This window comes from Ambystoma mexicanum, chromosome 4q, assembly GCF_040938575.1.
Source record: "Ambystoma mexicanum isolate Mex_15411 chromosome 4q, UKY_AmexF1_1, whole genome shotgun sequence".
NCBI lineage: Eukaryota > Metazoa > Chordata > Amphibia > Caudata > Ambystomatidae > Ambystoma > Ambystoma mexicanum.
In genome coordinates this window covers 1,127,990,554-1,128,008,330 of record NC_090928.1, presented here as the reverse complement: position 1 = coordinate 1,128,008,330, position 17,777 = coordinate 1,127,990,554, and the positions used below count along the sequence as shown (strand labels likewise).

General features: G+C 44.2%; 1 protein-coding gene across 1 annotated transcript in view; it reads left to right on the top strand.

The window, feature by feature from the left end:
* DNAH14 (dynein axonemal heavy chain 14) overlaps nt 1–17,777 on the top strand; it is a 2,000,441-nt gene that overhangs the window by 978,161 nt on the left and 1,004,503 nt on the right. The window contains exons 43-44 of the mRNA XM_069608705.1: nt 2,080–2,309; nt 4,252–4,368. Coding sequence (XP_069464806.1) covers nt 2,080–2,309; nt 4,252–4,368 — 347 coding nt within the window. The remainder of the gene's footprint in view (nt 1–2,079; nt 2,310–4,251; nt 4,369–17,777) is intronic.

The window sequence follows — 17,777 nt, the reverse complement described above, 5'->3', positions numbered from 1 at the left end:
GCTTCCCAGAGGATAAATGTCTCTCCAATTCCTCTAGTGTAGGTGTAAGTGAGCCATCCTCTTCCTCTCAGGGACCATATCCTGGAAGGAAAGTTCACAGGCATGACTCATTAAAAATATGATCATCCTACCAACCAATTTTCCCAGATCTAATTAACTGATGCAAAATTATCTAGGCTGAATTTGTGGCAACATGTCTAAAGCATATCAAATTATGTTTTATGATCAAATCTGAAATAATTTAACTCCACATTTATCTTTACCATTTCAAATTTCATAAACCTACTGAAAATTGAATTTGTAGCATGTTGCAGTGTTAATTTAAGGATTTAACTCTAATTATTTAAGTTTGCCCTCTGAACAATGAAGTCGCACTTTAATGTGTTCTGTCTAAGAACAAATTGCAGAAACAAGGAAGGTAGCTCCTGCAAAAACACAAGGATCCCTCCTCCATGACACTTTGCTTGTAGGCTCCAGTGTGTGCCTGACGTATGGATGTACTATTTACATAAACCAGGCTACGTTCGGTTTGGCCACCATTTTGGAAATCATGCAGTTGGATTAGATGCCACCATGCAACCTAACCATGCAATTTCTATCTCTCAGTATTCGTGGCTGTCTACACAGACCAACAGAGGCTGTCAGCTCACCCCATCATGGTCCCTTACTGTATGTCACTCTTACTATAGGATGCCTACAGGTAGGGGTATACTGATCTGGTCCAGCTAGACTATGGAAATACGTGGGCATTGGGCTCTCTTAAAGGGACAAGGCTGCAAATATTTGGCCATCATTGACAATTCCATACCTCAAGCATGGGGCAAGGTGGGGTGGTCCAGAGGATCCTTGTGTAACTCCTCCAAGCCCAGCATCATGCCGCTGATCATGGCATTTGGTCTCTGTAACCACCACCAAGAGACAGGCATGGGTCTTTGTTGCAAAACCCATTTTGGATATTATTTATTATGTGAACATAATAACACATGCTATCGAAAAGTCCATAAATAGCCCAGTATATTTGAACACTCATTCCGTCAGTGAACCCCAAGGGAAATTTGTGCTGCCATTTCCCACTCAGTGAAGAGAGGGTGTTAATATGTTTAAGGCATATTCCGAATCTTCCTGTTAATAAAGTAGCATTCATCTGATTTCCTAGAAATCCGTCATCCATCTCCTTTTGCATATATATTGAAAAGTCTTAGTTTATATAATGGTAAAAGTAAGGAAATACAGAATAAAACCCTCAACAGTGAAGCAGAAACATCCCAATGATCTATGAAAAAAGTCAGGGAACTGGTAGACTCTTCATCTGCCTATTTGGTGTAGCACAATTCATCATGAACCTAATTGGTGCGATTTTAGAGCACCATTGGAACTCTATTAAATGGCACCATTCGCATATTTGTACTAAAATTGCATTTAAGGCAAATCCCACAAGGATTGACTTAATGCCTTCATAAATATTGCATTCACTTACTTCTCAAGGGGGATGAGATAGGTTAGCCCTAATGTAGGGGGTTGGTGGCTGCTTTAGGATATACATTAAAATGTGTACTGTGACGTTGATGGAGATTAGTTTAGTTTCAAACTGCTGTGGAAGCAGAGAACACAACTCCCATGGACCCATGTAATGTGGATTCTTCTGACCGTGGGGATTTGTGGTGGTTGAGTCCCTAGTGTGGGTGAAATCATTGGGATTAGTATCTGTTATGTAAGTGGATGAGGTACCTGCAGACAATTGCTCTATTGAGGATCCGTCCACTCTGGGATGGCACGTTACCAGCAGTAGTACTTTTAACATGATTCTGTTAATTCAAATTTATAACTGCTTTCACCGGATTCCGATTGCTGTATAAGAGACTTGTGCCCCTTTTTGTGTTCTTTGAAATTCCATAAAGTACCTAAATTGCCTCTGAAGGAATATATTAATCTTGAGAAATGTTTTGATTTAAAGTAAGATAAAAATATGCTGTATGGGTATGCACTATTATTGTTGATATTGTGCTTCTGCAGGACATAATTACTTTGGCTGCTTGTTGTGTGGAAATGAACTGAGGCACTTTTATACTTGCTCTACAGGGAAGAGTCAAAATGGTTTCTGGAGAAGAATCCAGAAAAACTGCCAGCTCTGCTTGGGAAGCTCTACGTCTTTGCCTTTACATGGGCATTAGGAGGTGTTCTGACACGCGAGGATGAACACGAGGGAGACCTGCTCATTGGCTTGAAGGCCAAAGATGAAGCTCTCCTGAATGTGACTTATGACTTTAATACCTTTGTTCATGAAATTTTTGAGGGGGACCGCACTCTCGGTAGGTGCTGTCCTTTTATCTTGTGTCTGTAATACATTCTTAAAAATATTCTACAAAATGTTACAATGCTAACAACTAAGAGTGGATGTGACCTCAACTATGCAATTCCTTGTAACATGGCAGATGTTTAGGACAAAATCAAGTTATTTCGAAGCCATTCAGTGTTGGAAAGAAATGGTGACACTCTTATTTATTAAGATTGATTACTGCTCAATTTTGGGGATATTGCATTCTGCCCACTTTGCTTGATGGTAGACTATAAGCTGTCATTTCTCTCTCATCTTGTTTGAAGAAGCAGGATGTAGTTGGTAATCCCTGAACCTGTAAAAGCACAAATGTTGGCTGAGGACAAATGTAACAGCAGCAAAGGGACAGACCTAATTGAAACATCTTTATGAGAATCCTATTGCTTCCAATGTTGTTCAAGGAATACATGCTAAATAAATTCTCAATATCCATTGAAATCCAAATTATCATGTGATGTTAGAAATAAAGAACAGAATATTCACAGTACATTTTGAGTATGATACAATTCAATTATACTGCTATTTTTTAAATGTTACTTCATGAGTACTTGACACATTTATCAAGGATTTTATTTTCTTATAGATTTTCTGATTTATTTTATGTACAGTAAAAACCATTTTTACCAACAAATTGAATATGCAGGTTTTATGCACAGTTTATATATAATGACAGTACGATTTAACTGCAATAATAAAATACACACACCAGAAAAATGTACTGGACTAAAAAAAAACATTTTGTACCAATTAAATAATGTGCCATACTGGATTAGTAAATTATATAAATTTGATCAAGTTAAAGAAGGTCAAGGTTCTCCAAGTATACGTTTATGAAGCAGGGATGTAATGGGTCCACATTAATGGGCCCCTAAATGTACTTTGTGGTCAAAGACCATGTCCAAGAGCTCTGAGATCGAGAATACCTCTACCATCTGATCATCACATGAGTGGTGCTCAGCCGTCTCCATAGGTGGAATGTGAAAAACAATATATGCCAAAGTATTTAACTGCGTTGTGGATGACATAGCCAACAGATTCTTTTTCCCGAAGGGGTCATGTTTGCTCCACCAAAACACAATGGGATTCCATGACCTTCAAAAAGTATCCCATTATTGAAACTGGTCAGGCAAGTAGCCCTGTGGACTGCACCACATTTCATACTCTAGGATTTTCTCTGAATGCTGAAGGCACAGCAGTTGCTTGCTTGGCTAGAGAAATCATTATATTCCCTTTATCTATATCTGTTTTATCCTACACTGTGCTCTGCGGACAGCTTTCTTTGCTAGGTAATTTGTTCCAATAACCTGCAATGGAAGGGGCTAGATGTAGGAGTAGTGAAACGTTACTCACCTGTAGTGACTCCATTATACTTCTCTTTTTATTGGTGACAAACCTCCCGCCTCACCTTCAAATCCTTGCAGCGCCACTGCCCATATTTCCGTGTTCAGCGCTGAGTGATTAGGGATTCTCTGGGAGGGATCCATCTGCATGCAGTAGGAATTCCAAGTGCTGTACCCTGCCTCTTGCTTATTCTTATCTCTGAGACACAGTGTCCAGTCTTGCCACAAAGTAGGACACATCTCGCACAAGAAAGAGAGCATCCCCATGGAATAAAGTTATCTGAGTTCCTTAAGATGATTATCCTTTTGCTTCCTACTAACTGGACTCGGACTCTAAGGGAAAGAGGTGTAATCAGTTACTTGGGGAAAGGTGGAGATGTTTTGCACTAATGCCTTTCTAAGTGGGCTGTGCATAACAGCACATGGATTCTATCAGAGAGATGAAACTGCTACTAAAATAAAAGATTTGTATTCCAAATATATTGATATTTCCGAAAAAGTGTATATACAAACGCCTAAATATATTTTACTAACCTGTCTGTGTGTTTATTTCTGTCTTTCGCTGATCCGCTCAAGGCATCCAAATGCCAACTGGAGACAAATCTATATATGACTACTTTGTGGATTTACAGACTGGTAATTTTGTTCCGTGGGAAGATTTAGTTCCGTCTACTCAGTCTCTCATTGAGAAAGGTAAGTTTAGTTTTGACTCTTCTTGAAGCAAAGCTAACCTTTTTTGCTTTTAGTTTCCTATTTCGCTTTAGTTAGCGATACATTGCATAATGTAACACCCAAGAGAAAAAACAAACTCATGGCAATTCTCGTTTAAAAAAAAGGTGCTGCTGCCTTCCAAGCTCACATCCTACTATGCAGTACGTACCCAGCACTGCTGACAATGACAGGCTTTTACCGCGCCCCCCATCGAAGTCCCATTGGAATGGGCTAAGTATTGATGTTGGATCCACCCTTACATGTCATTTAGTGGAACAGATTTTTTTTTTATTTCATTTAGTTTATAACACACTTTTTAAAAAAAGATCAAAGTACCATCTAATCCAAGCCAGTGGATCCAATATCTGGGGTACACACATACTGCTTTTAAGTAGAAACTTGCTGCACATGCCTATGCGATATTTTAATAAAATAGGTGGTTAACTTTGTCTATGGAAATGACTAATGTGCTTATCAATGTTTAATCATTTACAGTTGGGTTGGTTGAAGCATTTGATATATTATTAATTAGGATTCTGTATGTATTTTCATGTTAAAATGTCATGTGTATTGGGGAAGGCTGCAGACTTGCATGTAGACCACGCGGCAGTTCGAGCAAGAAGCACGCAGAGAGTGGTGAACAAAACCAAAGACCTAAAATGAAGAGAGAAAGTTATTTTGCATCCTTTTTTTGAAGGCAAACTGCATTAAACCATTCAGACTTGAAGATAGTCTGTGCACATTCGTGATGAAGAGCCCACTTCACACTAAAAGGGAGACTGACTGTGGAGGAGATGAATGCTGGGTTCTACACTTATTTCCATTAGCCATGAATCAGAACAGTTCTTTGCCACTGCATCCTTCCCCTCTAAACTATCCCATATTGTTTAGATAGTGGTATCGTGTAATGGCTGGCAACATGTGTACAAAGATTGTATTGAATATACTTTTAAGCCTGTACCTGTGACTTAACCAGTTGTGAACAGTTTTCACTTGAGGCAGCTTGTTTAAGTAAACCCATTGTTGCATCATGTGACAAGGTGAGTGTCTTTCCATTTTTAAAGCACTGATGAGCTTCATTCACCAGGAATAACTTGTGTAACACTACTCAATACTATGGGGTGTCATTTTTGACAGTCAGCAAGGGGCGCCCATTGCATGCATCAATAATTTTCTGCATTTAATTTTTACGCAGCAAGCACTTTTGATGCATTTGTTTGTGGAGCAAGGGTCAAGGGTCGTAATATCTGAACCTGCCACATCAGCTCCATCAAATAAATCCACCAGCATCTCTGATTGCGAGCAGTGATGCTGTGGGTTCCTATGGGATCTGCATGCTTTTTACAACTGCTAAAATGAGGGAGATTCCACAGTAATCAATGCAAATGCCTCCTGCGGGATCTGCTAATAAGACATGCAAATGTAGATAGAGTGCTCAGGAAGATATCAATCCTGACCGCTCCCCCCAAACCCAATTCTTTGTTGGGCTGATGAATCGGGTGAAAGACTAGAGGAATACTGCAAGGCTCACTCCCATGCTGTGGAAAGAATACACTACGTTAGAAGGGAAACACAGTGACATGTAGTATGTAGACAATGATCCCTGCCTTAATGCCAGTAAGACTGAGATTCCCCTCATCGGCACACCCACACTCTCCTTTCCTATCACTCTCTGGCCGGCCTCTCTTGGCCCTCTTCCTGCTCCCACCTGTGAGGCTAAAGAACTCGGAGTTTTCTTCGACTACACACTCTCCTTCTCTCCTCACATCTCTGACGTCTCTAAGAAATCACACTACCAGCTGCACCTCCTCAGAGGTATTCTTCCTTTCCTCTCCTTCCCCCAGAAGCTCACTGTCTCCAGAGCTCTGGTTCTCTCTAGGCTGGACTATTTCAACAGCCTCTTTCTAAATCTGCCTGCTTCTACTCTCCACCCTCTGCAACTCATCCAGAACAGGACTGCAAGACTTGTCCTTGGCCTCAAGCCCAGGGATTGTATCTCTCCAGGACTGAAATCTCTGCACTGGCTCCCAGTGACTGCAAGGATTAAGTTCAAAACCCTCTGCATTGTCCACAAGGACTTCTGGGGATAGGGGGCTCAATAACTTCTACTCTCTCTTCCTAAATATCTTCCTTCTCGAGCTCTTCACTCATCACTCTCCAACTCCCTCAGGGTCAGTCACTTCTCCAAGCAACGAGCTGGTGGTAGATCTCTTTTCTTCAGCTGGGGCCTCCATCTGGAACAGCCTCCCTGCCTCCCTGAAACTTGAGGAGAATCATCTCCGGTTCCAGAAGCACCTCAAAACCTTTCTCTTTGCTTCTGCTTTTTCTCCTCCTCTCCCCTGCTGACTTCCTGGCTGAAACTGAAAGTCCCCTCCCCCGCCAGTGGCACACCTGCACTGCCTTCCTGGCAACCCCCGCTCTTGGGGACTGTTTCTCTGTATCCTTACAGTCCCACTACCAGCACCTGAAACCTGGTGTCTGCACTTATCCTTGCACTTGCCACCTGCTGGCCTTACTTGTACTTACTGTTATTTATTCTATTATCCCATGTACTGCACTGTCATCTTCCCCTTCACCCCCGCACTTTCCTCCTTCCCCCTTCCCATGCACTTGCGCAATCTGAATGACACCTGGCCTAGTAGGATCGTTGTCTGTCTTCCCTCTATTCCGCCTCCTTGCCTCGTCGCACCTTGAAACACTTGTGTATAGGTGCGTTACAAATGCCATATATCATACAACAACCTATCGCACCCCCTTATCCTTTACTACCTGATAGAGAATGGGTGTGAGTAGGTGGGTAACCTAAGCTGTACCTTAAATTGAAGGTTGGCAATCTCTATTGAACAGGAGGTGCCTGCCCACAGCTGTTCCCAGCAGACAGAAAACATAGCAGTTCACAGGGACCTCCCGGACGGAACAAGGATGAAAGCTAAAGGGTGTAGAAAGTTACCACCCCAGGGTGGAAAGGAGCCAAGGAATTCCACGTAACCAAGGTAACAGTAGATTGAAGGTCCTCCAACAGAGAAGATCCCGAGCAGTGTGTTGACGATCCAAGGGAAGAGTTCCACAGGTGGGCTGAGGTCAATACTGAGAAGGCAAAGTTTGCAGGCTAGAGTCAGATCTTGAGAAGGCAATGAGGAGCAAAGGCAGGGTCAGTAGGCAGGCTAAGTTCAGAAACTAGCAGTTGCATGTCCCGGGAGTGGCCTGGGGTGGCACGTGCTACCCCTGGAATCTGATTGGCCGTCCCAGGTGCCACCCCTTTATCCTAAACTATGATCCACCCCCAGTCAAGAGTCTGGACATGCCACTGGAAGTCAGAATCAGGCCCCACTACGAAATTGGCAAACAAAACGAATCCACAAGTCAGGCCTGAGTCAGGAATCGAGAAGGACGTCAGATCAACGAAGAATTCCACTGCAACCATACAAATTGTTGAGAAGCAGCTGCCGTCTTTGCCATCAGCAAGAGCTGACACAGTGAGTGTGGAGATACTATGCATGTGCAAAGCGCATGTTGCTGGAAATAACCTCAATGTGGAATGTTCAGTGTGCCACTTTGCTGCCTGGGGCCTGTAGTCCCCGAATGCACCAGTATTTCACGCGGCATCAGTGTACACACCATCTGCAGAATCGCAAATGACAATCCGGCCACAGAGAAAAGGGGTGTGAACTGCTTTAGGACAGTTTTTCTAAAGTCCTACCGAGACTTCATTAAAACTATATCTGAGGCAATATATAAGCCCCACTCTTAGTATAAGACTGTACCACCTGAGAATGTGGGTAGCATGGACAGAGCAGTCAGGCTTATCTTAGGGGGGAGAGGGCTGTAGCTTGGTACAAAGAAATGATAGCATACATATGATCCAAAGAAATACTGAAACACTATGTATTGTAGAAAATAACGGGTGCATTTAAATATGAGTAGACCAAGATAAATCTTGGGAAAGGTAAGTACTACTAACATCATATAAAAACATCATATAAACACAATTATAAAAAACAACTTAATGCTTATTGGTTACAACCCAAAGTATAACCTTATTAAGAATACACTATGCCGTCAAGGAGAGTCAAACCTACTACAACACATTCAGAATGGCAGTCAGCTATTCTTGGGGAGTAAAACCAGGTTATATATACTTTTAGAGTACAATTAGTAATTCAAGGGTAGTAGACCCAGTCAGTCATGCAGTGACACTCAGTTATAGAAATCACATAATAAATCAAACCCCAGCCATAATGTTCCACCTGCTGGCGCCTTCCTCCTCTGTTGCTGGAGCAGCGCCATACCCCGCCCGGCAACCTGTATCTGATTTGTCTGCACCTGTCTTGCTGCTAGGCTGCCTGGTGAGCTCTTCGTGCTTTGTGCAGTTCTCCTTCTTTCTCTCCACCGTTCCCCCTCCCATCTCCCTGTCCTCTCCCTCCATGGTGCTCTCCGTTTCCCCCATTTACTCTAACTGCTACTCTATCTCCTTTACTACCACTCTTTCAGAGCCTGGAAGACAAAAGGTCAAAAAAGATTTTCTGATGTCTAACCCTGGCCTGCCCATCGCTGACACCTACGTCAACGCTTCTTCCAAGCAGCCTGTCACAGACGTCCTCTTTGTCACTCCCTCTCCTAACCTTTGGACTCCCCACGTGGTCTCTGACCTCTGCCCTTTCTCTTCGTTGTCCATCAATGGTGGCACCACATGGTAAGTACTCATTAACGTCTATCTGAATGGCACTGTCATGGTCCAGTCCAACCTCCTCCTTCTTGATAGGCATTTTCTGTCTCTCATCAACTTCCTCCCTTCTCCTGCCTCCCCTCTGTCTGCCACCCCTTACCCCTTCAATATCACCGACGGGAGTACTAAAACCCTGTACCCCTCAAGGGAGGAAGGCCTTCAAAGGTGACAACCAGCTTCACCTAGCTACCCTCTACTCTGTCTCTGCTGTTAAACACTCCTCTGATATATGTCTCCTTCTTAAAGACTTTGACCTTTACTTTCTTACTCCTACTGAGATGTGGTTCACTGCCAGCTCTGTCACTGCTTTTGACACACTCCTGAGGGCTACAAGATCCTCTCCAAGCCCAGGCCTAACCGGTCTGGAGGTGAGACTTCTAAGCGCTATAACTTAAACAAAATAGAGAATCTGAGACAGAGTTTCAAGATTGCAAGGTAACGTTTAATTCACAAATATCATACACTCGAGTGGACTTAAGGTTCATCCACAACCAGTATTTCATGGAGAGTGGAGAAGTGAAGTGCCTGAATGGTTCACTGTGTCACGTCTTATACAAAACAGAGCCTGCATCAACATTGGTCATTTGTTATTCATTTGCAAAAGATAACAACGCAAATATATTTAAACTACATACACAGTAATTCACTTACAAAAGGGCAGGACAATATTGCATATTCAACAGATGTTATTGCTATGTCAAGAGTCTCTTCTTTGCTTATGGCTTAATCGCATGCTTCATCCCCCAATTCACCGACAGTGACTTGTGTTTGAGGTCCTTAAAAACAGAACCCACCTGCCCTTCATTCCAACAATGGTCGCCCTATTTGCACAACCTTTAAAAGATACCTTTCGTGCTTTTAACACAAATGGAAGGGCTGAATACTATGACTCTGTGTGTAACTAACCTCTGCTTAGTGTAGTCAGTCTTTACATAGCATTTAGCTAAGAGAATGGAACCATATAGAAACAGGTTTTCTTATTTCGCTGAATGGTAGGACCTGCCTTTAATGTTATTTAACCTAAGTTTATCAGTGAAAGCCAGGCAGCTAAAAAATGCACAGTACACAGGCCCAGTCTTTTCTTGTAATGACTGACAGAAAAAGCCACAAACACAGTTTCATTTAGATATACTAGGTGAGACTGACAATTGCGACACTTTTCTGAACATTACTAAAGGAACGGGTTTTGATCGCAAAAAGGGATTTGCTTAGGACTAAGAAAAATGCATATTATTATTATATTCTAACAGAGTCGGAGTGGCTTGATCTTCCCTAATTGGGTTCCTGCTACTATCATTCTCACTCGGACCTACATGTCCTTCAAATTCCTCGTCTGCAGGCTTGGTGTCTCTCCAACCCTCTTGTTGACTCTCGCCACCATCTACAGGACTCGTGATCCTGTCTCCCTCTCCCTCTTCCTCTCGGAGTGGTCTGATCTCCTCTCTTCCCTTGACTGTCCTGATTCGGCTACTGGACTCTTCCGCAGCCTCTGACTCTCTTTCCCTCACCATTCATTCCTCTGGTCCGACGCACTCAGTGGGACATATCTTGGATTCTCTCATCTAAGCAGACATACCCATCTCCAACCCTCTTACTACACCTCTCTCCTGGTCGGACCATGATCTCCTGTCCTCTCCCCTGAATCTCTTGGGTCCCACGGCAAAGCTTCTGCCTGCACTGCCTGTCTCCTTCTCCTTCATTCGAACAATGAAGCGAGTGTCAGCTGCTGCTTTTGCTGCCACTTTCATTCCCCCTCCCACTCCTACCATGGACACCCACTCTGACTCTGCCCTTGCTAATCTTCATCTCTCTATCACCAAACCTGTAGACATCCTTTGAGGATGAGGATCCGCATGAAGCCTACCACTAAGCGCAAAACCTGTTTTGACTCTGACCTCGCTTCTCTGAAATGGAAGTACAGAGTTGCTGAGCGGAAGTGGTGGGCACAGACTCTCCATCCGCTCGAAGAAGAGGGCCCATATCCAAGCCTGCATCTCTGGGGCCACTAACAACACAAGCAAACTATTTAAAATCTGCAAGGAACTCGCCAATCCTACTGCAGTCTCCTCTTCTCCCCTGCCATCCCTGACCCTCTGTACTTCATTGGCCTCCCACTTCTTAACCAAAACTCAGGACATCCTGTCCTCTCTCTCCTTTACTCTCCTCCCCTTCTCACTCCCATGCCCCCCTTCTCCCTTTCCCTCCTAGTCTCCGCTTTCACGCCCATAGCACCGGATGAGGTGTCAAGACACTTCCTCTATGAAAGTTTCCTCCAAACAGGTGCTCCCCTGCTTCTTCAGGACCATCAAGGACAACATTACCTCCCTTGAACCAGCCTTGGACGATTTCTGTAATAACTCCATTGCCACTAGCTCCTTCCCGCTACCCCTGAAGCACTCCCTTGTGCATCCTCTCCTCAAAAACCCTCTACCGACCCCTCCTGCCCTGCTAACTACTGCCCTATCTACGTTACCCCCTCCCAGAGGCATAGACAGGGTAGGGCCTCAGCGGGCAAGGCCCACACAGAATCTGTAAATGCCACCTCAGCAGCACCGTATAGGCCTTTGCAGATGTTACTGTCCCTGTGTGGGCCCAACTACATCAGCTTCAGGCCCCACTTGTTAGACAATCCTGGCTACGCCTCTGCCCCCTTCCTGGGCAAACACCTGGAGAAGCTGGTCATCTCACAACTGATCCAACACACTGAATCTGTTGGTTGTCTCCACGACCACCAGTCTGGCTTCAGAGCAGCCAGAGGCACGTAAACTGCTCTACTGAACACCTGTGAAGACTTGCTCTCAAATCTCAACTCCAACTTTCCCTCCGTTCTTATCATTCTGGATCATTCCTCTGCCTTCGACATGGTCAATCAGGCCACCCTGACTAATCTGCTCCATGACACCCTTGGCCTCACAGGCCTGGCACTTGACTGGTTGACCTCTTTCCTCTTTGACTGTCCTTGCCAGGTACAACTGGGCTCTTTTCTCTCGTCTGTCATACCCTTCACCTGCAGTGTCCCTCAAGGCTCTATCCTCTCAACATCTACCTCGCCCATCTGGCCCCCCTGATCTCCTCCTTCTCTCTGCACTTCCAGTGCAGATGACACTCAGCTCTCCTTCAAGCTTCCATCTACTCCATCATCTTCCCCCTCTCTCATCCCTGACTGTCTGACTGATATTCAGGTATGGTGTGCTGCCAATGATCTCTGCCTTAATGAGAGCAAGAGTGAGAGCCTTCTGAATGGGACCCCTGCTCCCTCCTTCCCCCCTACCCTCTGGCCTCCCTCTGTGGGCCCCCTCACCTCACCCTCTTGTGAGGAAAAAAACCTTGGGGTCATCTTTGACTCCTCTCTCTCCTCACATCGCTGACCTTGCTAAGAAGGCCCGCTATCAGCTGCACCTCCTCAGAAGCATTCTACCTTTCCTCAACTTCCCCGAGAAACTCAATCTCTCCAGAGCGCTGGTCCTCTCCAGGCTGGGCTACTCTAACAGCCTCTTCCTCAATCTTCCTCTACCCTCCCTTCGCCCTCTTCAACTAATCCAGAATAGGACTGCAATACTTATCCTTGGCCTCAAGCCCAGGGACCTCATCTCTCCAGCCCTAAAACCTCTCCACTGGGACCCAGTTGTTGCTAGGATCAAATTCAAGACCCTCTGCATCATTCACAACGCTTTCTGGTGCCTGGGACCCAGCTACATCCAACTCTCTCTTCATAAATACCACCATGCTAGAGCCCCTCAGTCTTGTAGCGCCAACTCTCTTCCGATCAGATGCTTCTCTAAGCAGAGTGGGGGGTAAATCTCTCTCCTCCGCAGGAGCCTACCTCTGGAATGGCCTCCCTGCCCCTTTCAGGCTTCAGCCGGATCTCCTTAAGTTCCAGGAGCTACTCAACACCCTCCTTTTCTCTTCTTCCTTCCCTCCTCTCCTCCCCTGCTAACATCCCTGTCTGCCGCAGTGACTGGCTGCCTTGTTTTTCTCTGAGTTCCTACAAGGCACCAGGCATCCCCCTGCCAGTCCACCCCTCTTCTCGTACTTAGCATGTGGTCCCTCACCCGCAGCTCCCCATGCATTTCCCTGGCACTTGCCCTCCTGGCCTCCTCTTAGCACTCGCCACCCCTGTGGCCAATACCCCCCTGCCCTCCTCCAGCCCTCCCATTTTCACTTGCACTCTCTCCTCTTTACCCTGCACTTCCCTTCCCACCCTAGCACTTCACACTTGCGCAGTAGGCACTTCCCCCACCCCCACTCTCCCTCGCACTTCTGTTTCTGTACTTGCACAATCCAAATGTTCCAAGGCCTAGTAGGACCTTTATTGTTATCTTTCTCCTTTGTTCCCCCCAACCCCTTTTTTTGTCTTGTGGTGCCTTGAAACACAATTTGTTGTATAGGTGCCTTGCAAATATCCAATAAATAAATAAAACAAATAAACCCTGTTACAAGTATATACCTGCCAACTTTACTTTTTAGAACTCAGTTCAGAGCTAGTAAAACAACTCATATACTTTCTGGAGGGGTCTCAAGCTACCCAATGATAAGTATGAACACTCGATAACTATTTTAGACTGCACCAAGCAATTCAGAGAAAGCAAAACCCAATTACGCTTTAAGAAAGAGGCTATGTATTTCAAGGTAAGTAATTGACCTTTTGGTACATAACTATACGCTACCGAATAGCTAGTTATACCCAGTATGTTATACCCAGACATGCATAATACAGTTTCTATGGTAAGTAAGAACTTTATGAAACTATTTTAGAATAGCACCAAAGCTATTCAGGGAAGCACAGCCCAGGGTTACAAGTTTAGAAGAGCTGCAGCTATTCAAGGTGAGTAAGACCTATATACTTTTAAGAGGAGCTATCAGCAAATGAAAGGTAAGTATTAACTCAGAGACTGTTTTAGCTCTGTATAAAGCAGAGCAGGGAAAGCAAAACCCAATGGTACAATTTAAGAAAGACGCAATGTATGTCAGTTCCACTCTTTAACTACTAGTGGCTTGCACTAGCAATTGTTACAGTTACAACATTAACTGATAAGTAAGTACTTTTATACTTATTACAATTTCCAGATAGAATCCTTATCATGAAAGTTTTTCCCTAGTCTATAGCATGAATTTTCTCAGAGACAGAAGAGGGACCCAAGAGGTCTAGGCACCAGCTGTAGGCAGGTCAGGATATGGTTCAGTTTCAGGAAAGTCGGAGTTCCGGAGGATATCATACTATATACTATATAAAACTAACAAGTAAGTATTAGCTTTAGAGTTAGTTAAGTGTTCAGGGATTTCAGAGAAGGCTCCCTATATATATTCCAGCACTAGGCATTGGCAAATGGTATGGGCAAACTCCCAACCACACGAATCACCCCTCACAGGATTCTTATAAGACTTAAGGTAAGTATTACCCAAGCCAGCACAGTACCTTAGGAGAGAAGAAGAACTTTAGAGTGGATGCCTTCAGGATGCAGCAGGATTCTTGTTCTGGAGACAAAAGCACTGGACAATGGATGGGAAATTGTAGCATCAGTCATCAAAGGAGGCTTCCAGCAATGGTTTCTTCATGGATTCTTGCAGCTCTGTGGATTTGGTGCCTTTTTACAGCAGCCAGATGAAGAACTAATATTATTGGTCTTTTCACTAATCTGGTCGTGCACTTTGCTGAAGGGACTTCTAGAATTCGAGTCATGTCTCTGAAGATCCAGCAGGAGTCCACCAAAGGTTTGGACAGATTCGGACTTCAGAAGACGTTGCACTGCACTCAGGCTTGAGGTCCCACGGTATTGGTGGTTTGCCACCCAGCAAGGTTGCAGCAAGTCATTGAATGCCTCAGTTCTGAGACTATTGGATCTCATCAGCCTCTGGGTAGGAGTTGCCGCATGGGCAATTGGAGGGAACGATTACATCAGGCTTCAGTTACACAGCAGGCTCTCCGGTCACTGGAAATCGCTACAAGCGTCTTTTCATAATCTTCCTCTTCAGATCCAGCTCCAGTGGTCGACTTGTCAGCAGCTTCCAGGTTTGGGATATTTATCAAGAACTACAGCACAACGCTTGCAAACTCTCCCTGCAGTTTACAGAAAGTAGCGGTATGGCTGTCCATTCAGGACAGCCAACCCCATTGGGACGTGGTTCCTTTCAGGCAAGGTGAAAGACAAAGGGCTGCTGAGTTTTGGACTCCTCCCTCGCTTCCTGCCTTCTCAGCCACTCTGGAGTCTTGGGAGGGAATACAAAGGATTCCTGCTGAAGGCAACTTCCAGTGAGGTCATTCCTGCCTAGCATGGCAGGGGAAGACCTCAAACAACAAGCAAACGAATAATGGCAAAAGAAGTAGCCCACCATTCTAGCAGAATGGTGGCCCTTGTGTGCATTACAGAGGCTGATTTAACAGCCAGCGAGTAATGAAATTAAAAAGTCACTTAGGTAAAACCACTGCCACCAGCCACTTAGGTAAACTTGCAATTGTAACAAAAATGTTACCAGGTAAGTAAGAAAGTACATTGTATCCCCCCAGCACTCCACATACGGTGGTGTGTGCCCGCTCACTCTATAAAATGTAAAGGGGATGTGAATCCCACTTTACTTCTTGGAAACAGTAGTTCACCCATGAAAAAGGAAGCCACTGCATTTAAACTGCTGTGTACTGCAATGGTACATTACAGTCAGTCTAACGTTATAGGAAACTAGAACTCCAATCCAAAGAGTAAAAGATTAGGTGAGCGGGGACACAGATTCCCACTCACCCAGGGACAAGGTGAAATAATTACCAAGTCCAGGTAAAACGGTCTGGGGTTGACACAGATCAGGAAGATTCATCATAAAGATAAAAATCGTACCTAACATCCATGCTATTTATGAGGCCATCAAAAATATGCCCTTACGTGATCTGTTTAAAAAGATAACTCTAGTTCCTTTTTTATTTCTGCACCTATAACGGAAAGTAGAGTGCCTACAAGCAAAGGTAATATCAATACGTGATTGATAGAAATCTCTGACTCAATCATAAGCACTGGCAGTTCTGAGCAGCTTTCAATTTCATTGGTTTTAATTTTAGATAATAGGTGACACTTAATGCACTGCCTATAAGCTGAAACTATTGTCATGGCAAAGTGAAGATATGGGAGAGTTGAGATGTGAGGAGTGAAAGACAACATGTGGGTTTGTTTGGTTATTTACCCACGCATTGACCATCACTGGCCGTGCTAAACCCTATGGCCATTCATACCCACGTCCTGTCCCTCCTCCCCCAAAGCACATCCTCCTGGGGTCTCTTTGAATGAGCTGTTGAATGTTTTTTTGGGGATGAGTCGCCCCAAACCCCTGTTTTTTAGACTTACAAACCCTTCCTAACGAAAATTAACCATTTACCCCCACCCCCTATATGCATTCGATGCAAAACATTTCGATGCATAATTTTCTATGCAAAGTGTTTTGTTGGAAACATATTCAATGGATATACTAGATACCCGATAGCTGTAGATGTGCTACTGGTGTAATACAATTCTCTTAACCAATTGTGCCTCAAGCCACTTGATTTGTAATGAGCGCAGTGTGCTTGCATTTGAAGCCAACTGTTTTGGCTTGTGTCTAGCCATTTGCCAGGCACCGCTGTCTTATGTAATGTAATGTCCCCAGATACTCACACCACTTTCTAGCAGTTACCGTGTTATGGCCAGATAGTACCATTATTGTAGTTTGTTGCCAATGACTGTCCCATGCTTTCACAAAAGCCACAGCGGGTGGTTTTTCCAAAGCTTGTTCGCTCCCTGGGCCAGTGCAGAAGGAGAAACCCCCTCTGCAAATCAGTCTTGGTTTGATCGGAAAAGGAGCAGTGCAAATTTAACTGCTAGGGTATCCACTTTTGAAAAGATACAGTAAGTGGACTGACAGGCGAGCGAGTGGGATGCCTTTAAAACAATTACTTCTGTTTCTGATTAATTGAAAGATACATCTCCATTGCTTAGTAGAGTTGCAATGTAGGCACAGGATAAAAAGTAAAATCTCTTTATTAAGTAGTATGAAAATTGTGCTTTACTATTAAGCCAGAACAAAGTGGGAAACTGTTTAAAAATATTCACACCAAGTAGGCTTTTTTATTAAAGTGGAAGCTAATTATCTGCTCCAAGAGTGATCCTCATTTTTGATTCATAGTAGCCTTTGCAACGTGTAAAAACCAAAGTTGTGGTGTTTTAAAATATATAGTTTGAACATCTGTAAAGGATTTTTCTGGTCAATGGGGATAGGTCAGGCTGCGATGACCCAGCACCCCATCAAGGGGTTCCTTAGAGAGAGGCATTGGTGAAGCCTCCTTTCAAAAGGACAGCCAATGACAACAGGCCATACGGTTGCTTATCTAACAGTAGGTAATGGCCTCTGTCTGAAGAGGCAGGTGGGGACTTTGGTCTTCACTACAAATGTCAACTTGCAATGTGTTTTGCCAGGAATTTGTGAATTCAAGACTAGGACCTCCATAACAGAGAGAGTGTATAATATAGGGACTGTCTTACATACTGTGGCACCAAGATGCGGGATCCATAGTTTGAAGACTATTTGTCCAACAGAGCCCCCTTGCCGGATAAAGAACATTAACTTGTCAGATGCTTTCATACTAAAGAGAAGAGTCAAGGTCTTCTATTATGTGGGATGACTTAACTTAAGAACTGAAGAACCTGAA